General features: G+C 38.0%; 1 protein-coding gene across 1 annotated transcript; it reads right to left on the bottom strand.

Moving 5' to 3' along the window:
- Positions 1-10,783: 10,783 nt before the first annotated feature.
- On the bottom strand, positions 10,784-18,765 carry LOC103720028. The gene is made up of 4 exons (XM_008809544.4): positions 18,701-18,765; positions 17,108-18,436; positions 13,138-13,948; positions 10,784-11,723 (listed from the first exon to the last, which is right to left on the bottom strand). The coding sequence occupies exons 2-4, from the start codon at positions 18,419-18,421 to the stop codon at positions 11,485-11,487; spliced, it is 2,364 nt and encodes a 787-aa protein (XP_008807766.2). The 5' UTR covers positions 18,422-18,436; positions 18,701-18,765; the 3' UTR covers positions 10,784-11,484.
- Positions 18,766-24,225: the final 5,460 nt, after the last annotated feature.

Genomic DNA, 24,225 nt, shown 5'->3' with positions numbered 1-24,225 from the left:
TTTTTTGGCAGAGAAAAGGTTCAAAATAAAAGAAAGGGAAAGAAAGAAAGAAACGGACGAGTTGGTATCCCGTCACTGCTCACCGACAGCGACCACGGCGAAGAGCCGTGCAGTCTCCGACACGTAAGAAAGGCCTGTGCTCTTGTTCGGAGGTTGAGCCCACTTGCGGTGATCGGAATTTTACGGACTGTTTTTTTTTTTGACTTGGGAAACGTGGTTTTCTTTGGTTTGCCTGCACGTTAGCCATCCGACGAAGACACCAATTAAATGACGATCATGAAGGACTTTAAAGTCAAAACAGAATGAGCCTTTTATTAAACTTATAGGGTCTTTATACACGTGGATTGATGTTGTCCGTACATCAAGGGATGAAAAGCCGATCTAGCGGTTGAAAACTTTAATAATGGTAGAGGAAGGCCGTTCGGCTGGTTTATTAATTTAAAAGTAGGAGACCGTTTATATGGGTCCACCATATAAATTAAGAGAGCTATTTTGATGAAGATCTAACGGCTGGCTTTATCTTTTTCGTTACTCACTTGGACGATTCTGAGCTTCACGGTGTGGCGGTACGCTTACCTCCGTTTGTTGGAGCTTGATCAAATGATCACTCCCGGCCCTGACCCATCTCGAGCCGGACGGATGGACCTCCGGTTCAGAATCAGGTACGAGTCCAAAGGCAAATCCTACATAAGATGTTGCTCGGAACGCAAGTGCAGTGAAAAATAGATGAAGGTATGAGACTGGTTCTTATAATTCCAATTTGATTCTAACCTAATTGGTTAAGTGCATAAAATATATAATCTTAGTCTTGTACTCTTTGGTTTCTTTTACAAAGTTAATTGCTTGTATTTTGAAATTATATTATTCATGAGTTATCACTCCTTAGATATGTTATTGTACATAGTGCGGGCCAGAATTTAGGCTTGAACACTCCAAACCGGCCCGGTCCGATATTGTCACCTGGACCAATCTGACCGGCGTTTGGTAAGCTCAGCGTTTCGACGGCAGCCTCATGTCGTAAGAGGTGAGCTGATCCACTGAGGGGCATTTTCGTCATTTAGATACGAATGACGGAAATCGAAAGGAGGGTGGTTCTATATACACCCCCCCTATTGCTCAGGACACCCCCCAAAAATTAAAAAAAAATTAAATACTCTCTACACCCCCCCCATTTGCTAAGGACACCCCAAAAAATTAAAAATTCCTAAATTACCCCCCACCCTCCCCACCCCCTCACCTAAATTGCTCTCTACACCCCCCAAACCCCCCACCCCGCTCTTCCCCTCCAAAACACCTCGCCAACGCCCAAAACCCCCCGTTCCCCCTTCTCCCTCTCGTCGCCGGCATTCTCCCGATCTCCGACCACCTCGCCGGCTTCTCCCGGAACCACCTCGCCGGCTTCTTCCGAAATTTTTTTTTTCACAGTTCGTGCTCCGTTCGGCACTGGATCGCCGAACAAAAGGCTTCTGTTCGGCTGAACAGTGCCGGACAGAAGCCTTCTGTTCGACACTGTGCAGCCGAACAGATCTGTTCGGTTGAGGGTTGCCGAACAGAAGGCTTCTGTTCGGCACTGTTCAGCCGAACAGAAGCCTTTTGTTCGGCGATCCAGTGCCGAACGGAGCACGAACCGTGAAAAAAAAAATTTCGAAACAAGGTGGAACACGTACCTTTGCGGCCGATTCTTCGTCCCAAATCACTAGTTGCTTGTCCATGCTTCGAATGGGGCTTAAATCTCCTTCAAAGATCGCCTAAACGATGTAAATGGATCGAGGGGTTTAAGGGGGGTTTGAGGGGTGTTTTTTTTTTTCTTTTCAAAACGAAACGGAGGAGGAGGAAGGGGGGTGTATGAGAAAATTTCAAGGGCAATATGGTAATTACACTAAAAGGTTAGTTTGGGTATTTTTTTTTTTGGTTTTTGGGGGGTGTCCTTAGCAATAGGGGGGGTGTATATAGAACCACCCTCGAAAGGACGCTATCGCGATCCCTTGTAATAAATAATCATCCAAAAACTTCGACAATATTACGGAAAGATCGTTCCCATTTATTTGAAGGGGGGTTTTCGGAGTGGTACTCAGTACTCTTGTCAATATGCAATAAAGGAGCAAACGTTTTAGATTTTACGGATAGGGGATCCGATAGGAGTAAGGACTAGTAAAAGTGGCAATTGGATAAGATAAGATAATAAGATATGGATCAGAAAATAAGGTTCGAATTGGATTGGATAAAAGATAGAATATAAATTCGTCAATCTAAATTCAAATTATTTATTAAATATATCAAAAATTTGGACTTGAACTCATCTATTTTATTAAACATGTAACTTTATCTGACCTATAATGAGTTAAATCAAGTTAATTAGGTTAACAGTTAAGCATTAACATCTCCAAGGATTAGTCCACATCCGATGTTGATAGGCCATCTCTCATTTGCCGACCGAGGCCTCATCTTTTAATTGGATAATGATAGAATTGAGAGAAGCCCTAGCTTTCATTACTTCTTAATAAATTGATGGTGAGATTCGCTGTATAAGTCCTCTTTGTTTTATATTGATGTATCCATCTAAATGATGCGGTGTGTTCACCAAATCAATAAAAAATGGTCCACCTTGTGCGATATTGTTTGGTGGCCACATCTTGGTTCCGTGAATGTGGCATTGGATTATCCTCACCATTTTTTTAAAAAAATATGGTTTTGGATTATAGGACACTATAGGAGATAAGTGGGGCACTAAGGAAGTGGGGGTGGCGACGATACCTTTAGATAATCCTCTTCGTAGAATTCTAGAGAAATATTTGCGATGATTTGGTGACACGTAGACACAAATAAAAAAAGTAAAAAAAATATGAAAAAGTAAAAGTTGTTGACAATCCCATTGACTTGTGCATCTGTTTGTCACCCAATCAAATCAAGTTAATATTAAGCAATAATTGGAGTTATTAGTAAACATGAGTAAGCCAAAAAATACTTTTTGAGTTTTTTAATTCTAGACTGAGTTCGCTTTAATACCATTTATAATAATTCAAAATTTCATTCAAAAAAAACCAGCCAAAAGATATTTTTAGAGTTTTTTAGTCATGTATAAATATGCAAGATTTTTTTGGCGAATAACCGATGCAGAATTAAACACATTGGTACTTGAGCTTGTAGAGTTTTCTTTCAATGGATTTTAGTAGTTGATGCAAATATTGCTTCCCGAAACCTCGCATTCTTAAACAAAATAGCTAGCCCGAGTGCTCCCAATATGATGCAGAGAACTTGCACCGGCAGTATCCATAGATGACAATGCAATGATAAAACTCAATTTTGAGACTAATGGTATGCTTTTAAGGAATGAATTTACACAGGAAATTCTTTATGGGTAAAAAAAAAACTTCAGCGTCAATTTGGGAGAAATGATGTGGGAGAAGTGACTTTTCTTAAGATTATGAAGGCTTTCTTGTCTGCATATTATTTTCCAGGTTACAATTTCTCCATATAGTTACATAGAGAAGAAAAAATGATAGATGAATTACCTAATTCCATGACTTGGGTCGCAGGTGACATTGGATATGAAGACATTTCTTGATCCCGGAACAATGGAGATGCAATCGTCACCGGTTCCAATAATTGAATCAACAATATTAATGTGATTCGTAATTCGGACGTGAATGCCTTGCTATTCACCAGATTTAGTCATACACCACCGAGTTTTTGACTACGTCGAACTTTAGCGTCTGCCACAGCAGCTTAATTATCACTTCACTGATCAAATTATTCTACAAACATGAAAGTGAAAACCAATTCTTTGTGGGCACATGAAAGATAGCATTTTTAATGTTTATTTCAAGATTTTTTTTAAAAAAAAACAACATTTAATCTTTAGAAATTCGGAATTCTATGAGTTGGGAAGGAAAAGTGTGTGTACTGTAAAAATTTATACGAGCGTATATTTAGTCCCACATAGGGTATGTGCTTATGTAAGGTTAAGGTTCTAAAATAATATTTTTTGACTAGCTTTTTTGAATGATTTTCTAGATTATTATAAATGGTATTAGAAAACTAGACCTATGGCTTATGTACACTAGGGAATACTGCAACATGAATCTATTATGAGAGATTACACGTTGATATAGTATTTGTGATTGGATTTAAATGAATTTGGACATAAACAGAGAGAACATACAGATCCCACATAGGGTATGTACAAATTAAATCTTAAATACTTATATAAGGCTAAAGAATTCAAATAACATGTTCTTGCTGATATTTTTGGATGAGGTCTTAGGTTGTGACATAACCTATAAATGATGCTAGTGAAGAGGGAAACGCTCAGTTCAAGCCACTGAACTTGATCCAGAATCATCAGGGAAGTCCTCCATCTCAAGAAGAGCCTTCACCATTCCCTTGATCTTGACAGCCGGAGATATTCCAGTTTCGCATGGACCTTTGAACTCTACCGGACCGAGCACAAAGGTCCCTTCAAGGACCAAAAAGGTTGCATTCCCTTTGAACTTGCATGCCTCCATCCAAGCAACCAAGAAAGCCAGGCATAAAAACTAGGATAGGAAAATTGTTCTAGGACATGGATACTTGAAAGAATGTCTATGTTCCAGACTGAAAAAGAGAGAGAGAGAGAGAGAGAGAGAGAGAGAGATTTTGTAAAGCTACAATTAGAATATTTCACTATATTAAGTCATATACTGCTGCTGAATTATTCAATATTTTTTTTAGGTGAAAAAAAATGTTACTAAATATTAGCAATATTATATTTGTGAATACATGTCTATTTATATGCGTATGTCTCTATGTGTACTTCTAAACAATTAGGCGAGAAAAAAACTATGTTGAAGAGAAAATAGAAGAAAATTTGTTATTCTCTTCCTATCTTCTCAAGTTGCCTGATCACCTAATTTAAATCGATAACAACAACAGTTTGGAAGCTTAAAATTCTAGCAATCTTGTTCATACCTGCACAAAAAGGTATGTTAATATGTTCCAATGTTAAAGTATGCCACTAACATTTATTTATAAATGTTAGCTCAGACCTATACTTCGCCTTCTAGCTCAAGCCACATCTAAAGACTTGGCCAAACAGAGAGCTTAGTTTGATTAGAAAGTAAGAGCTCAAGCTTGCATTGAGATTTTGCATGTTTAAGTGATTTATGAGCCAATGTCAAGTATGTATATATGAGCCTAGCTTGAGCTTGAGCAAAACTTAAACCCTCATGCAGGGCCGGCCCAACCCTTAGGCGACTGAGGCGGTCGCCTAAGGCTCCGGCCCAAAAAAGGCCCATCGCAGAAAAGGCTTTAAAGACAAAATGGAAAAAAAAAAAAGGTCCTCTTGCAAGTTCACCTTAGGCCAACCTATTGCATGAAAGGCCTTACAGACAAAATGGCCTTAGGCCCCCAAATACATTAGGCCGCTTCTGCCCTCATGCTCAATCTTATACTTAAAAGCCTAATCTTGCAATCCTACTTAAGCTAAAACAATTTTGTTCTCTGAGAGAGAGAATTTTAGAAAGCATCACTTACTTTACCATTGTCTTTCTCCCAGGCGTTGCTCCAAACTGGGTTACATCGAAAACCCGAGGGTTGGCACAGACTATGGTGACAAAAGAGTACTATTACCGCCGAATCTAGACCAAAGTGGGAATGCAGCTCAGACGATCCTAAAGTCTACTAGAGAAGAGTTAAGTAGGATGGTTGAGAAATCAGGTGCTCGTCTCCTCTGCTAGGTGGCCTGCAAAAAGTTCACTTGCCAGAGAGTTTCTGATGGAGGACCCTCCGATGCTTAAGACAGAACATGGAAGTGAGAGGGTTTCAACAGAAAGTCGCTCTATGACTGATATTGTTTATATGTATGTTGTGTATTGTATACTGTGTATTTGAGGTCTCTGGATTGCCAACCCTTTATATAGGAAAGCCAGTTTTGTCATTATCTGGGCCGACATGGCATATAATGATGGCTAGGCAACGACCGATGGTACGATCGTGATGCGGAGGTCAGTCTATATGGATGGCGTGTGGCGCAAGCCTAACGCAGAACGTGGTGCTGCCACGATTGCGGACTAACAGAGCTATCGGTTGTTAGGATTGTTAATCCTTGTAAACGCATGCTAATTATTCTCCTCGGTTGGTGGTTCCTCGATTAGTTTGCTCCTCGGTTGAGGTAGAAGTCATTTGCCTCGGTTTATATCCGAGGTCAAGAATGTCAGTCTAGTCCAAAATTGATATACAATATTTCCCCCATCAAGTACAAATAACATAGAGGAAGCTGCTCTAAGGCCAATGGTTTTGCAAACATAGGGGAGTGAAGTCATGATGTATCTTTTAGCACAAGAGACAGGAATGGCTCGTGTATTTTTTTTTTCTTTTACATCTATACAGAGTTCGTCATACCGGCCCAAAATGAATAATATGGAGCATACCATGTTGCATAAGTTTGGTACCAATATCCATATGGAAGGCGTACCAATAATCAGTATACCAAAAAAATTTTGTCCCTTATCTTTATCGATATAGTACCAGTATGGCATCGGTACGAGATATAGTACCATAATACCAAACCTTGATACAAACCTTTTTCTCTACCTGCTTGCGCTATTCATATGGTAGGGAAATGAATCAATAACTTCTGCTATTGTTATAACGTTACAACGAACGCTTCTCTGTGTCAATGTCCTTTTGAACGCAAGCGAGAGTAACTTCGAGAACCACTAATGGTTTATAAATGATGCATTAATAATAGTTGCAACCTGCAACATTAGGCCATAAACTATGGTTATGTTTTCTCAAAAAACTATGGATATGAAAGAGTCATAGGGTTAGATTATGGAAAATATATAAAAATAGATATCAAGTATGTTTTCTTAGATTTAGATCATCGGATCTAAGGAATGGGCAGTCTCATATACAATGGAGATATTGCATTATCACCGCACCCAATTTAGGACCCAATCTAAGGTCGGATGATCTTATGGCCATTTGGAAATTAAATTTAGGAGGAGTAGATTTAATTTATTTGTAATTCTGAACGGCCCCTGCTTTGTATTATCACTGGACTTGACTCCCATTCATGGCTTTTGGGTGCCATTTATGCAACTTAGATCGAGGCTTTTGTAACGCTCAATGGTTGTAAGTTGTGTTGGTTACAACTCCGGCTAACTCTTAGCAATGAGTTGGTGAGGTTACCATGGGCTCAAACCCTTGACCACAAGGTTAAGAGCCTTGCGCTCGACCGACTAAGCTAGATGGGCTAGCTACAAGTTAGTAAAGTTTATTTTCAAAATTTTACAAATTTGCTTGCATTCAATATAAACAAAAAATGATCATATCGTGATTTATGAAATTAATATCAAAAATTAAATTACAAAATAGAATGCATTCATATTTGTCTATTTAAAACCACTATTTTTGGAATGTATGGTCGGTTTAAATTAGCAACCACTATCATATGTTTTATGGCTTGTGTGGAAGCCTTACTTTTTATCATGAGATATTGCGATTTAGTTGTCATGTTACAAGTAGATTTATGGTTATAGATTGATTATGTATACAAGGGTGTCAAACAAGGACTGCCCTTGAGATGCAACCACTTGGTGTACGCTAGTTTGATTGAAAGTAAAATTGTAACCGTGATATTAGCAAAGTGAAGTGAATAAACATAAACATAAAAGAAGTGTCAACATAAATATTTTCTAACATTTCATTTAAAAGGTGAAAAAGGGACTTGCCGAATAAATACCCAAAATCTCTCCGATGAATAACTGATATGGAACTAAACACACACCTATATGGGTCCTCACGATATCATATAGCTGCCAAAGCCTTTTGCACAAAAATATCCATGATATATAATCAATCAACAATCATAAATTTTATTAGAAAAACCATCTATATCATCTCAAAAAAACCTTCTTACATTTTTTTTATTATTATGGACTACATAATAGGGGTAGCCTATCCCAGAAACTCCCAAACCGTCGACAAAGCTAAAATTTGGTCATAAGCAAACTAATCAGCAAACTTATTGTGACTTAAAAATATTTTTCTACTAGGCCAACACATCTCAATTTATAAAAAACAAACAGACCAGACAAAAAAAAAAAAAAAACGTTTGTTCAATCCCTTGTAGAGACAGCTTTGCCTATGCCAAAAAGCCATCAATAAGAGAGGCTAGCTAGGAGTTGTAATCGCCTGGAAACCGTTATCACCCCAAGTCTTCATGCAACATCACCTTGTCCTCCCCTTAGACCAACAGCAATCCATTTATATGTAATAATGCTGAATGTGGGCCCCTTGATGAAGGTGGAATGGATCCATTTCTTTGTGACATGGAACTACCGAACCCTTAAAAAAATATATATTACAACAATGCAGCCACATTTTCCATTGAAATAGAATATTTTGCTTCAGAGAATTTTTCCATTAAACAGATTGCAGCTGATGATTGTTTTTTCATTGATCAGAGATCATGAAACAAGAATTTTTAAACTTAATTAAATTACGAGCAGCTAGACCATACCATCATGGTAAGATTATGTCGGAACTATTCCCATTAAGGAGTGCACCTAATCTAATAGTAGTGGAAAGGTTGGCATGACCCTCTACCATTAAGTCTTAATAGATGTAGTGCAAGAATAACGTGCTATCTACCTCCTAACCATATTCTATCCCTTTAGTGCAAACTCTCTTTGATTGGGCGCTAAGCCAACTTTCTCGAAAACCTTTCTTCTTCATTATCATTTTAGAAAGGAAAGTAGGGATTTTTCTTCAGCCGATCTTCAATGGTACAGCCTTCATTAGTTTTGATTTATTTCATAATTTTTCAACTTATTTTCTTCAGTTCAATTTGTTGATCTTTCCAAGTATTTTATCAAATCAAATTTATGGAGAGGGATAGCATTGTTTAAAAAAAGTGGATAGTGCATATTGCTTTCCTTTACTAGAAGATCATCCTAAAACTTTCACTAAAATAGATCTGGTGAACTTAATTCTATACTCCAGCGAGCGATAACCGTAGCACCCTATAATAAGCTTTTCCTTTTTTTCTTAAAAAAAACAGAATCTAGATATTTTTTATACTCGGAGGCCTCACCGGTATGTTCTAAATCAAATGGTGGCGAGTCTAATATATGAAATATTATCTAGCATAAGTAGCTATATTGAGGAAGTGAATGCGCCCTTTAAGAATCAAACTTCTAATCTCTAGATGCTGCTAAGCCCTAGATTATGGTTATTATTCTCATTCAACATATTATTATGAAAAGTACAAATTTTGTGAGTAAAAAGTCTAAAGGTTGGGGGATATGGGAAGAGATTACAAGCAGGCCAAGCTCCAAAAAGTATGATGCAGTTGATTTTTCTGCCTCACGTCCGGCTTTGTGGGAGGCAACATTCTTGAGTGGTGATAATGCCAGAGCTAGTTAAGATCGATGGCTAGCCTATTCTTGAGTGGTGATAATGTCAACATGAATATATTCCAACATTTGATAGAGAAGGTGAAAAGTGAATATATTACATAGCTACCAAGGCCTGTTTCACTAATACTTATAATATATAATTAGTAAACAGTCATAAGTTTAATTAGACAGCTGATTACAGCATTTCAAAAAAGAACATACTTACATTTTTTTTAATAACGAACTACACCATAGGGGTTTTTTTTCAATAATGAACTACACCATAGGGATAGCCCTTCCTGAAATTCCCACATCATGGGGATGAAAATATGAGAGGTGGAAGAGAAAGAGAATATTAGAGATAAATTGGAGAAAAAACATAAACAAATTAGGAATTTTTTCCTGGGCTGCATTCTTCCCCTACTTAGCATCATTACATACGAATACATGATAGAAAATCAATCAGTCATGTACATATGGCAGGTAATCTGGTTAACTTGTCATAATTACAAGATTATTTGGCATCCTCTAATTTTGTCAGGTGGCATCAAACCGTGTCTGAGATGGTACCAAATCATGTGAGATATGGAGATCTCCAATCATTCAAATAAATTACAATCTTTAACCAAAGATTCTAAACCTCCCCCTCAAGTTGATGCATCGAAACTCATTACACCCAACTTGCTTAGTATGCTCTTCGATCTGTTTCTTCTAACAGGTTTGGTAAATATATCTGCCAATTGATGTTTGGTAGCAACATATGGGGTATAAATTATCCCAGGTTGCACCTTCTCATGGATAAAATGACACAACCCTATATGCCCTGTTCTTTCATAGAATACAAGATACGAAGAAGTGTATGGCAGCTTAAGGAAGACGGCTTTGTAAGAGGTCCGTGAAAGAAGATGCAAAAGTGGATGAATCTCAAGATGTTGATAGTGAGAGTGAAAGTGATTCCAGCTTGTCCTTGCGTGATTGCAAAAATATTAACGAGGAGGATGATGACTTCAATAATTCAATCACTGAGGCCGAACTACTTGAAGATCAAAGAGATGAGATTGGTGAAGCAGATGAGTTAGTTGGCAAGATACCCGAATTAGGTGAGAATGATGAGCTCAAAAGCCTAAAGAGCTCACCACATCCAAAATCAATTCAGGTCACATGTGAATCATAATGAATTCAGAGCCTGCAGCACCTCAACAATTTGTTGGTTATACATCTTTCACACTAGCACACCTGTTCCACTATATAGTCTCTCACATTAAGATCAAAAGTATCCAAATACATAGCATCTTCAAACTAGCACGCATCCGCTGCACCATACAATCTCTTGCATGACACCCACATAACTGCAACCACCAAGCAAATTTACAAAAAGAAGACCAAATAGGAAACCACCAGACAGCAAAGAAAAGAATAAACTTTATTAAAAGCTCTATAAAAGCAGAGCTTATGGAACGGGAATGGTATCTAGTACATTTTAATTTGAAGAAGGTATTGCAGCAAAATCAACTGATACCCCAGCTATAAACCAATAGTAAGACACTACTAATGAGTGTAAATTGCCACCAAATACTGTTTCCAATCGTGTATGAGTTAACTGAATCTGTTACAACAGGAAAAAAAAAATAGCGTACACCACCTGCACGCAGGAAATCGATGGGGAGGAAGTTTGATTAAAGAACAAAGAACCTGAAACATAAGTCTTTTGACCTACAATTTCTCCTTTCCTTTGATTTACCTCCATAATTCTTGAATTCAATTGCAGCATCTTCACGGGTTGAAGGTGACAATTCTAAAAGCATCTGATCCTAAACAGGCAGGCTCTGCAAGTAACATTCAGAAACCAACCCCCATATTCATTCTCTCCACTGTTCTTCCTTTAGGCATATACAATCTTCAAAGCAAAAATTGGCTAGGGAAAAACTGGATTTAGCCCCCCACCTGCAATTCATGCAGTTCTAGTCCACATAGAAACAAGGCCTCTCTGGGCTTCAAAACTGAGAATCACAAGCCAAGTTCCCCAACAATTGAAGATAATTTTATCAATAATAAACACTAGCTATCCAATGGTAATGATGATGGCGAAGCCATCAACTATTGGTCAACTCTGGTTTGAAGTTGTATGCACAAGCTTCAGAACAACATCTTTAACAAAGGAGCTGAAGCAAGACAAGCAGCAACCTTTCATCAGATATGTCGATTCATCATCATTTATTGCATGGGTACAATTGCTGGGAGACGGAACAGGGGCAGCAACCATTCTGCTGCGGTGCTCGATTCCACATGCTGCTAAAATTGTGTGGGTCGAACGCCTTGCGACCTCCTTGAAAGTTGCATGCTCTTCAGAAAGATTTTAATGAAAAATCAGTATTGAAAGGTGGAGAGGGAACAAAGTAGCTACTTGAATGTGCTCAGACTGATCTTAATTTTAAAAAAATAAAAATAAAAAATAAAAAGAATCTTCAAGAACTTAAAGACCTAGAGCTCTAGTACAATAGAGAGGAAAAGAACACCAAAGCTTGTCGAGATGTTTTAGGCTACGATTCTGTTATCACGCCAAAAATCTGAGAAATATAAACCAGAACAGATTTCTTTAACCATGCTGTCGGTACTCATGACTTTTGTTCTGTAATGAATGATAAACTCTAAGACAGAAGGTAGTATTAAGTAAAATCTTAGCTTGCATTAAATTTACGAACCATGAACCTACACAAACATTCATGTGGTAAAGGGCGAATGAAACACAAAAGAAAACACAGAGATTCCAAGGAGTAGGCATCTAAGGAAATAGAGAAGCTTAGCAACATCCCAGTTATTTTTTCTGCTCGAGAAGCAACGCAGAATTCATTTATGCAATCAGCCATTTAAAAATAGTCTTGCTGATAAAAAAGATGACTAAAGGCACCATGAGAACTAGGTTTCAACAGAAGCCATGTTTGACCTAAGTCACCAACAGCACCACATAGCAAAGTTAGCCTAGTAGCTTTTACATCAAAGGGACCAAGCAGCAAGCAGCAAAATACTAATAGTATAAATGCATATAATATCCTTCTCAAAGTAATATCAAATAGCAGCAATCTTTCTGGTAAGTCACCAATCACCAGGATAAAATATCAAGTTTCCTGGCGACAGAAAACCATGTTCACAGCCAAAAAAAAAAAACTAAAAATGACCTTCCAGAGCTATGGTATGGATGAGAATAGATTCAGAGATATAATTATATGCATACACACAATAACTACATACATCTAGAAATCCATACACCTGATAGATAGTTGCATGTGCAACATGTACACTTGCAGCTTTTCACTGGGCAATGAATGCATATGAAACACAAGCACTTGACATTCAGAATTTTACATGCCAACATGCATAAAAATTAAAATCTAACTATATTCCTTATCTCAGTCAGCTTTACATATTACAAACTATCCTGAGCAATATTTTCACATTAGTTATCTGTATATATGTGCATATACACAAACAGCTATTTAAATGCATATGTACATATTGACTTGTAGTTTCTTATTATGTAGCCTTTTAGTTTCTTATTTGGTGCATATGTTCTAATGTTAGCTTCATTCGTGACCTGGTATCTGGATAACATACAGCTTCAGGTAATATGTTATGGTTGAAAATGGAATCACATCAGTCCTATCATGCAGATCAACTTTTTGGAGGCATGGAGTGGGGGAGAAAGAAGGCATTATGGAAACAAATTCCTGATAATATAAAACCAACAAGCTCAACATACCTAGTGGAAAATCCCTGCATAAGTTTCTTAGATGGCCTTTTACGATTGATTGCACTTCTTCCTTCGCACCTTGCACATGTCGGAAACTGTTTCCTTCACCGTATGTGCATGGAGCCAAATTAGCACTGTTCTGAAAAGGTCTAATGTTCTGCTGATGTTGTTCAATACTTGATACTGGGTGCAAGGAGTTCACTCCCTTTGCACCATGTGGTGCTTCCCCACTTTGTTCAATTCCTGAGGTGATAGCATCACTTTCCCCGTTGTGCAGTGGTCCATTAACTCTAGCAAAGATCTGCCTCGGTCTACCATGTGATAACAAAATGCGTATATGTCGCTGTATTGCACGCCTTCCAGAAAGAGTTGATGCCCCACCACCAGGTGCCTGTGATGCAGCTCCATGATCATCCTCAGTAAAATGTCTAGGGGATACATTTAGATCAATTCTTTGTGAAGACTGGCCTCTCAATGGTACCGACATTTGGGAGTTCCTACTGGTATGCATGTCTCTACTAACATCTTCTGTTTCCTGGAAACCAGGAAATAAATCAACATTACTTGCACCTTGATCAGTTGGCATATCCTGAACTTGAGAATGTGATGATCCTTCACCTGCGGATCTACATAACTCACAGTACCAGTTGCCTTCAGGTACTTCCCTTCCAAGCCCAACACAATATGTATGTGCAGGAGAGTCACAAATATCACACAGTAGCATGAGTTCATCATCTCCACCTTGCTGGCATTCTATACATACCACATTCTCATACGGATCTAGGAAGCCCCTCATTTCTTCTTCGGATGGTTGATAAACCTGTTAGACATTAGGGAAACATTAAGCAGGCAGAATTTACAGTTGAAGACAACAGCTGAGTACAATATAAGCATATATGAACACCATATTCATGATCCCATAAAGATAGTGATTTTAATTGTATTTAAAATCAAGATAAAACCAATGAAATAAATGTTTTCATCTACAATAAAATCTCAGTCTGCAGCTGCACAAGCAAAAAGGCAAACATATTTAAGAGCATTTGCTCATGAGGAAATAGAACATCCTAAAGCAAATGGACACAGGGTTAGCTTCCTCCGAGAGCCAAATCTCAGAAGAGTATAAATTACTTCAATCTGCAGCACTGGTCGTATGCATGTTTACCTTGCTAAGGATACTAAAAAGATGTTAAAGTACATCAATAGAAACAAGTATAATAAAGCATGACAATGTGTAATGACTGTGAAACTTCTGTGTTTCTCTTTTAATTTCATGTTACTTCTACAGTTTAAAGCATGGACTTAGAATATCTTGTCAAACATATATTCATTAGCAGATTAACTTGGAGAGACTGTTGTGTTGGTACAAGGACATACTGAGATCAAAAGAAAGAAAAAAAGATGAACTTGCTTCAATGCGAACCAAAGGAGAGAAAAGATGGAAGTAAATAGTTTCAGAATGGCAATGATTTAATACACAAATCCAGATCATTTATGTAGTTGGGAGTTTAGAAAGCTATTAACCAAAAAGTCAACTAGCATAGTGGCATGCAATAATCTAACAACAATCATCGAGCATAAGAGAGTTGTTGGTCTGATTTCATTGGATACATCATAGTTTTATATTTCATGAGTATAGAAATTGAATAGTTAATCAAAAATAAGTTACTTGCTCCTTTCAGCTTTCCAGTATTGCATACACCATCCTAGTCAAAATCACAACTTAATAAAATATAATCATCATTCTGAAAGCAATTAATAAATTAATTCCAAGTGCATGTAGGCATAAGCACGGCGTTGCTTTAGAACTTTTGATAATGCTCAACTACAGGACTTTATCTCCATGCAAATCAAATAGCAAGTAACTCATTCTTGATCAACTATTCAAAATAGAACGACTAGTTTGTTGGAGAATAATGTTTTTATATGCACAACTTGTGTGTCACACAGTCTATGAGCATGCTCAAATTCTTTTTATTATCACAGCGTCATATGCACTCTAAGGGCAATCTATTAGCCTTCAGTTGGACTTAAGGGCATAAAACATCCTAGCAAATGCAAATACTTACTTTCTCTTGATAATTTAAGATCTACATCCTTGTAAGCATCACTTTTCTACCTCCAATGCAATATTAACCTTTCAACTAATACACACATAACCATCTTAAAAAAAACATTTCTTACAATTTCATGAACAATTAAAACAAGAACATTTACAAATCTAATTCAGAGTTCCTTATCTCTGTCCATGGGCTTTGCAATATCGCATGTATGGATTAATCTCAGAAATCATAATTTAATAAAAAAAGGCATCATATAACCTACTATCTTTATCATATGATTCTAGTTGCTCTTTCTTTCTTTGTGAAATGGTAAAAGAAATTAGAAGGTGCTACCCCGAAAACAGAGTCACCGCACCTCACTTTTCTCTCTATTTTTAACCCTGAACATCATATATTGGTATCTTCGTGTATGTCGAGCACAAAGAATGTTATCCATGATGATTTAGAGATCCCACTAATGGGAAGACACCATCTTTTGATAGGTAGTGCCCAGATTACAATAAGAGACTTTTCACCATTTGCTGTTGATAGCACAACGATGATGGAACAAAACAATATATCACAAATTCATTGACCTTTTATAAGCAAGAAAGGCATCTAAAAAGTTAAGCACATGTAACACCCTTCTCATCAATTTCCTGGCTATCAGCAGAAATTATCTTCAATAAAATTAGGCAGCCAGAAGCCTGTTGACGGGTCCCTAAATTACTAGGCAACTGTCACACGAGAAAAAAAAGGGTATCCCAGTGATTATGTCACTCATACTTCCAAATGTGTATGGTCGATAATCATGTGGGTTGTGGACATAAACCTACAGAAAATCACATAATAAAGCACACAAGAGTCACCTCAAGTACACCAACGAACAAGTTCCAAAAAAAAAATTTCGAAAAAAAATGTTGACAACCTATTAAGATTAATGGCACCTAGTGATGAATGTTCTTCACAAAGTGGCATATTAGCCTTTGATGATAATTATAAGCATAATAGCTCAAGCATAATTTTCTGATATACAGAATGATTAGGGCCCAAGCATCTTAACTAGGCATAATATGTTGCTATCAAGTTATTAAAATTTTGTCCAACTTTTCTTTGAAGATGGAAGAAAAAAGAAAAAGCATTACTAATATTAAGATGTGCTATAAGAAGACTTCGGTCTGGAGAAGCCAATCCCAAAGCTTTGTGTCCTTCCAATCATGAGATCAGGAAAAAAATAATATAAGAAGCCATTTCTTTTCAATAATGAAGGAAACATAAGCCAAATTTTCAACCAGTCCAGTATCTTTTTAACAGTAAGAACAATTATAGCATAATCGAAAACAGAAGTTAGCATAAGAGTTGCAAATGGGTATAGATGAGATCCTTTTAGTCTAGTTTTCTTTTCACCAACAAACATATTGCTTAAGTCCAATGTGATGATAATACATCTTTTTCTTTTTTTAAAAAAAAAAAAAACCTCATCAAGATGAGAGACCAACCATGAATGTGACCATAAGCTAGTAGTATGCTTAAAAATCGAAGGCATAACAAGCATATCCAGGCACCATTTTTGCATAGCAAAAGCACAATGAGAAAGCCCTGAAGACTAATGAGTAAATATCTACCTAATTAAACTCACTAAACAATATAGAGAGGGACCAAGATTTATTGATTAAAAACAAAATCAAAATAAATTGTACTAGGAGCTTCAACAAAATATGCATATGGTGTAGACATAACTATCTAAATAGCTAGATAACAAAACATGGGATTTATCTTTTTTCAAATTTTTTGTAGAATAATTGACAATTCATTCATAATCTGATCAAGGGCATAAGAGTGATTAAAAATTTAAGGAATAGAAAATAACCAAAGCAAACAAATCAAGCAATCACTTCATATTAAGAGAAACAAAATAAAGCAAAAAAGTCGAATACCTGATCTCGCTTTTGAACCCTTATAACTGCCCTTCTTAACCCAAATCCTGGGTCTGACCTCGAGGACTTGGTGATAGTCATGAACCTCCTCTTGCACACCGGGCACCGCGACTCCACCTTCGACCACTCCATTATGCATGCAAAACAGAAATAATGAGCACAACAGTTCAAAACCCCTTGAATTGTCCCCTTCTGCTCCTCTGACAAACATATTCCACAGACGTGCTTCCCGGACTCATCAGCTTCTTTCTCCTTGCCCTTCACTTCGACCTTCCTTCTCGCGCAGATCCTCTCTGGCTGAGGCTGGCTCAGAATCCCGGCAACTCCCAGATCCCTCAATTCTTCCTCTGAAATCACATAATCACAATCTGACGACTCCAAGTCTGATCCAATTGATGATGATGACCTCTTCCTCTTTGTTCTCGGTGCCGCTGTCTTCTTCCTCCCTTTCTTGCTCTTTTTCCTTTGATAATCTAATGCTATTCTATCTTTCTCTACGAAATCATCATCTGAAGTCATGAATTCGAAATCAGACGTCTCCGAATCCACCAGATATATCTTCCTCGCTGCTCTAGATGCTGTCGTCTTCTTCTTCCTCCCTTTCTTGCTTTTCTTCCTCTTCTTATTTACCGCAATCCGATCCTTCACCATAAAATCATCATCATCCTCATCAGAGATCCGTGCCCTCCGCCGCCGCTTCCTCGCCGGCGCCTTCTTCTTCCCCCTCTTCTGCTTCAAAACCCCGAATTTCCGCTTCTTGCTATCCTGTTTTGAACTCCCTTTTCTTCGACAACCGCTTTTCCTGCCATAGATGAAAGAAACATCTTCCTCCTCGTCCTCTTCTTCGTCCGGCGAGAAATCCTCATCATCGTCGTCCTCCTCCTCCTCGTAATCCGAATCCCTAGATTTCTTCCGGCGAGATCCGCTCCTTGCCCTCTTTCTCGGAACCGAGACCTTCTCTTCGTCGTCCAAAACCGTAGGTTTCTTGATCCTTCTCCAGCCATTGGAGGCTCCGCTCTGGGGCTTCGATCTCACGAGCTCGATCTCCTCCTCGTCGTCGTCCTCCTCCACCTCTATCTCCTCCTCCTCTTCGTCCGAGCCGCCGCTCGATTCGCCGAACTCGTACTCCTCTTCGGAGGCATCAAGAGACGAGGCGTAGGATTCCTCGAAGCTCTCCGAATCCTCGTCTTCCTCCTCGCCGAAGACGTAATCCTGGTCCTCCTCGTCATCGTCGTCGTCGTCGGCGGCCCTGGATCGGCTCTTTCGCTTCCTGCCGCCGGCCCTTTTGTAAATAACCCTCCCTCCTCTTGCCATATTATTTTTCAGTCCCTACACAAAAATTAGGTCAAATATTCGGGGGCTTGTCATAAATTTCCTCTGAAATTGGGTGCACGAGTATGGAGATGTATGGTCGAAGACGATTCTAGAAATAGTGGCACATAGAAAAGCCTTCTAAAACTCTTTTTTCTTTTTGCCCGTCCACGATTTTTTATAATTTTTTAGCTGTTTGAAGAAACTTTGAAAAATCGAAATTTACGTAGGAGAGGGAGGGGGCCAGAGAGAGTGAGAGAGGCGGCTGCGGGTTTTTCGTACCTGAGAGGAGGTTGAATGGGTAGCCGAATCGGAAGGCGCAGCGCAACAACGCGAGAGAGAAAGAAGAGGAGGTGGGTCACGTTTTATGCATCGCGTGCCGACTTGATTGGTTTAGTAAAATGTCTAAAATACCCCTATCATCTCATCATTCTGTCATCTGTCGGGCGACGGGAACGGGGTCCTGGAAGCCCGTTCGATCGGTGGCTCGTTAGTTTGGACGGCACGTGATGCGTCGTCTGGTGGGGTAGGTTTGACGATTCCGGGGGCTCCGTGGACATGACCGGAAGAGTTCGTGTCTACGGGCGGGAGGCGGTTTGGCTCGCAGCTTGCACGGAACCTGCGAGCGCCCGCTATTTGGTATTGGAATTTTTTTTTTTTTTTTTTTGGGTACACCGGTTCCCCATCCTATGAGTACAGTTATAAAAATAGAAAAACTTTAACATTAGTCAAATGTTTGGATTCTAGCTCCATTTAGGTTCTTAGCTTAAGCTGGGGGTATTAGTCTAAAAATTCAGGTTATATTAGGTTCAGGTGGGTTAGGGCAAATCTCTAATTTAAAGCTTAACTAGAAGCTAAGCCTGGCCCATGCTATGTACATATTGCCCCTAGCTTGACCAAACTTGAAGATGAAATATAGAGTGAAAAGTTCGCCATTTTGGTACCGAACATTTTCGATGTACCGAGTGTCAGTATGCGATCCGTATAAGATACTGGTACCGATCCAGTATGTATGATATGTTCCGTACCATCCGAATTATGATAGGGTGATTTGGAAACAAAATTTCATACTTTGTTACATCAAACCAGTGATTTTGAAACAAATGTTGAAAGCAGTGTTTGTAGTTTGAACGGGATTTTAAAGGATATGGAGTGGAATTGCTTGGCCTTTGGTTGAAGGGCCTGCTGATAGATCAAGGGTGGAAAATAGAAATTAAAGTTGTTCATGATGGATTAAGAGTAGCAAAAGAGATACATACTTGTGTCTTCCATATGTAAGATTCTTATAGATCACCCAATGCACCTTCTAAGCGCTATTGTGCCAAGCATATACAGGATGTCTTGCTTTCTTCCAATAGATGGATGCCTGGCAGGATTCTTAAAGTAATTGAACGAATGGTTGTCAAGTTCTTAATGGTAGCCTACATTTCAAGAACCAACTTCTTTACCCAAAAAAAAGGACCCGACTTCATGTCCCAGATGAAAACAATGGAAATTAGGGTCACAAGTTGTTGAAATCCAAACTAGTGAGGCAATATCAACAGCATAGAGATGGCCCAAGCATGGAAGCTATTGAATCTTTTAGAACTAAAGATATGGGAGGACTTCTAAAATCTCTTATGAACAATCATGAATAAGAGCTTTGGAATAGTCCATCATTCAACTAAAAGACTCGAGTGAATTACTATTGATAAAATATACTCTCTTTTTTTTTGTTAACATGGACTGGCGATAACTGGTCCAAGTAAAGGCAGTGATGGAGGATATGATCTTATTCAAAACATCCCCTGTAAAGTCAGGCGTAAGTCCATATAAGGTGCTCTTAAAAAAGGGGTAATTACCCGGTGCACATTATAGCCTAGCTACAAACTTCAGTTTAGGTTCATCTCTTGTATGTTTTTGTTCTAACATGAAACAAGAGAGAAAACAAAAGAATGGTGCGAACCTTGTGACATGAATGATATTGCAAAGTCTTTTAGATGTTACCGAGGTTTTTGAAGTAGTAAGCTTACTTGCAAGGATGCAGTCTTTCATGATGCTTTTTCCTCAATAATATATTTCCTCAAGAAAAATAGCAGGAAACTACTGTAGTGGAAGTTTCAAGATGCTTTTGCTTTTTTAAAAGGAGAAAAGATGAGATCCATTCTTCACTTGATTATGCACTATAAAATGATTGTGGTATAAGTTTCATCTAGAATTTAGAATCTGATTATGCCATTTTATCTAGAACTTAGAATTTGATGATGCCATGCATCTAATGGGTGGGGTAGAATCGCTACATCATCCATGGCATGGTGGTTGAGGAATAGAAAGCTGCATTAGAAAGAAAAGAGAAAGTCATTGAAGTACTTGACTAGGATCAGTTTTGTTGCTAACATATGTTCGATCCTAATTTTTGAGAAACATAATTAGTAGTATACAATTTCATATTCAAATAATTTCATGTATTTGAAACCATAAGATTGCATCAGGGTCACTTACTGAGCCGCGTAGCTCATATGTCTCTCGTTGTTTTTTTTCTTTCAAATATATAGGGTGCTAGGAGTAGAGAGCTTGAAAATTTTTGGGTGGAGAAATTCATTTTGGATGTACAAATTTAGAGTTCTGTATTGCTTCATTTTGAGAAAAATACTTTATAAATGAAATGACACTTTTGTTTATGTATTATTATTAATGAGGCTTCATATTATTGTGAGCAGTAGCTTTCGGTAGCACGGCTATGTCACGGGCCTAATTCGGGGCGCGACAAGTTTGGCTTGGAAGTCTCATCATTTAAATATGGGTCTAAGTTCTTATTAATCTAAGATGCTTGAGACCTCAATCTGGTTTTGATTCTACAAAAAATTATATTAAAAAGTTTTGAGCCCTAATCCACCTTAAGTAAGTGCATATTGGTCAGTGCATTCCAAATTGGAAGCTGTGCTGGATAACTTTCTGAATTTTTGGTGGATTAGCTCATGTTGGAACCCTTACGGGAGTAATTAGTTATAAGGACCCCAAAGGAACAACCAGAACTAGCATATAGGTAAGTACGATACATGTTTAGTAATTTAAAAAATTAGATAACATTATAAGAAATAATTATTATGATTTTGAGTAAAGGATAAAATATCAAATAAAAATAATAAAATATTTCATAAATAAAAGTAAAATAGAAAGGCATGGATTCTATAAGTTCATCTTAATAAATAAATAGAGAGGATAAAGATTCAGATTAAATTAATTACTTCTTATTCTACAAAATTGCATGCATGGCAACAACCTTTTTCTACCTAAATATATGCCTAAATGCATCGAGATATATTAACAAAAAGTTAATCCAAAGACTACCTTTTAAATGCATACAACCAATTTATGGTGAGAGTTTGGTTTATTTGTTAGAGTTCTTGAGAATAAAATTTTCTGCATGATGGAGTACCACTAGAATGACCCAAATAACATTGGAATAAAAAATTTGAAGCTGACGATGAAATTGCATGGGCTCCATATCGTACTATGGATGCATTCGGAGATATAACTTGACAGTCAAGATTCTTGGTGGTTCAACCCATGTGGAGCTAAAAGAAAAGTCTATATAGAACAGCCCAGAGGCATAGGTCATTCCTTCATCAGCCTCGAATCACCAGATTTGCTAAAGGTGCACAACTACTTGAAATCTGCAAAGAAAGAAATTGAATCCTTATCAACTTCTTTTGATATCACTCAAATGTTTATGAATAAATCATAACCTTTTTTTTTATAAGAAAAAAAATGCTAGAATAATCTAATAGCTAAATGCTGGAACAAATAACTTCACTTATCTTAGAAGATACCTCTTAGTCAATCATGCCCTCACAAGGATGAAGAAGGCCCATTTGGAGTCATCAACATTAATGAGAATCTAGGGTTGCATGAGTGTAGGATGGAAGTTACTTGTCTTATTTAGTACCTTTTTATCCATGCCACAAATGATAGTAGAGGGCTCTTTCACTTAATGCAAAGCTTATACAACCAAACCCTTTGGAGTACTGTTCGCAATCCACAATAGCCCTAATTGCACAAAGGAAAATCTTAATTAACTCAAAAGCACATAAGAAAAAACTTATTGCTACCATAATATAAAAAAGTAAGAAAAATAAAATAATTGGATTGCAGTGCTTGCTTTCAGTTACGTCACCATAGCTATTGAAGCTTCTTTCAAGATCTCATCATTCGTGCTATATGAGAACCTTATAAGAAAGGAATATACGATACTGAGAGCTGCAAGATATATGAAAATCAACAAAAATTAAAAAGAAAATTAGATTGAAAGTCATATGGATACCTTCGATGGAGGGCTTTGACTTTGAGATTGACATGCATTGTATTGCTTGGTAAATGGATGGATTGAAAATATAGTTTCCTTAATCTCTTTTTTTTAAAGAACGAGAGAGAAAAGTTATAGTTTGGGTAATCAAATTACCAATTTATTAGAAAAAACCATTGTCCACAATCTCTAACTAATGCCTATTACTAGTGGTCTCTAAGCAAAGAAGGGCACATAAGAGGCAGTGCCACTTATGCCATTAGAGGTAGTGACAGCGACAAAGAATATAAGAGGGTGAGACAATGAGGAAAGGTGAGAAAGGATGGAGGAGAGGAGGTGGAGAATGTGGCTACCAAAAGAACGATAGATAACCACATCCCAAATAGGTGGGGATAGAGATTAGTTTGGTCTTTGATGAAAAAGGAAAGATGTGATCAGTTATAATATGATTGGTGAACATTTTACTTTCTTAAAAATTAAGTACCGAGATAAATATGGTGAACAAATTTCTTTTAAAAAAAAGAGAAGACTGTGAGATTTTTATCTCATTACAAATTTAAAACTGATTTATCTTCATTAGAGATAGAGTAGTGTTTATTTGTTTATTTCTATTCCCAATCATCCTTGCCCACGAGGACGTCAATTAACTAACTAATCAAAGCAAATTACATCAACAAACAATCAAAGAAGAAAAAGTTGACCGAACTATTCAAAGTAATTTACATTTATAACTAAAGTTTTTTTTTTTTAAAACGGATGTATTATACATAGTAGGCATGATTATACTTCAAAAAATCAAAAAATAACAGTTCCCCTAACGGGTAAGTCCTCGCCCAGCCAATAACTAAAGCTTTTACCGCGTCATTTCTTACGTTACTCGACCAAAATCTGAATGTCATCGGCCACAGCCACGGTTCTATATACACCCCCCCTATTGCTCAGGACACCCCCCAAAAATTAAAAAAAAATTAAATACTCTCTACACCCCCCATTTGCTAAGGACACCCCTAAAAAATTAAAAATTCCTAAATTACCCCCCACCCTCCCCACCCCCTCACCTAAATTGCTCTCTACACCCCCCAAACCCCCCCCACCCCGCTCTTCCCCTCCAAAACACCTCGCCAACGCCCAAAACCCCCCCGTTCCCCCTTCTCCCTCTCGTCGCCGGCATTCTCCCGATCTCCGACCACCTTGCCGGCTTCTCCCGGAACCACCTCGCCGGCTTCTCCCGAAATTTTTTTTTTTCACGGTTCGTGCTCCGTTCGGCACTGGATCGCCGAACAAAAGGCTTCTGTTCGGCACTGTGCAGCCGAACAGATCTGTTCGGTTGAGGGTTGCCGAACAGAAGGCTTCTGTTCGGCACTGTTCAGCCGAACAGAAGCCTTTTGTTCGGCGATCCAATGCCGAACGGAGCACGAACCGTGAAAAAAAAAAATTTCGAAACAAGGTGGAACACGTACCTTTGCGGCCGATTCTTCGTCCCAAATCACTAGTTGCTTGTCCATGCTTCGAATGGGGCTTA

Source organism: Phoenix dactylifera, chromosome 3 (genome assembly GCF_009389715.1).
Source record: "Phoenix dactylifera cultivar Barhee BC4 chromosome 3, palm_55x_up_171113_PBpolish2nd_filt_p, whole genome shotgun sequence".
Taxonomy (NCBI): Eukaryota; Viridiplantae; Streptophyta; class Magnoliopsida; order Arecales; family Arecaceae; genus Phoenix; species Phoenix dactylifera.
This window is presented reverse-complemented; position numbering and strand designations above follow the sequence as displayed.

Bases quoted from the DNA above. Each gene is read 5' to 3' on its own strand.
- LOC103720028 (XM_008809544.4), bottom strand. From the start codon at position 18,421: ATGGCAAGAGGAGGGAGGGTTATTTACAAAAGGGCCGGCGGCAGGAAG. The intron at 13,949-17,107 runs GTATTCGACTTT...AATGTCTAACAG, and splicing joins GGGTTCAAAAGCGAGATCAG to GTTTATCAACCATCCGAAGA. The intron at 11,724-13,137 runs GTATGTTGAGCT...ATCTTTCTGAAG, and splicing joins ATGCAGGGATTTTCCACTAG to AGCATGCAACTTTCAAGGAG.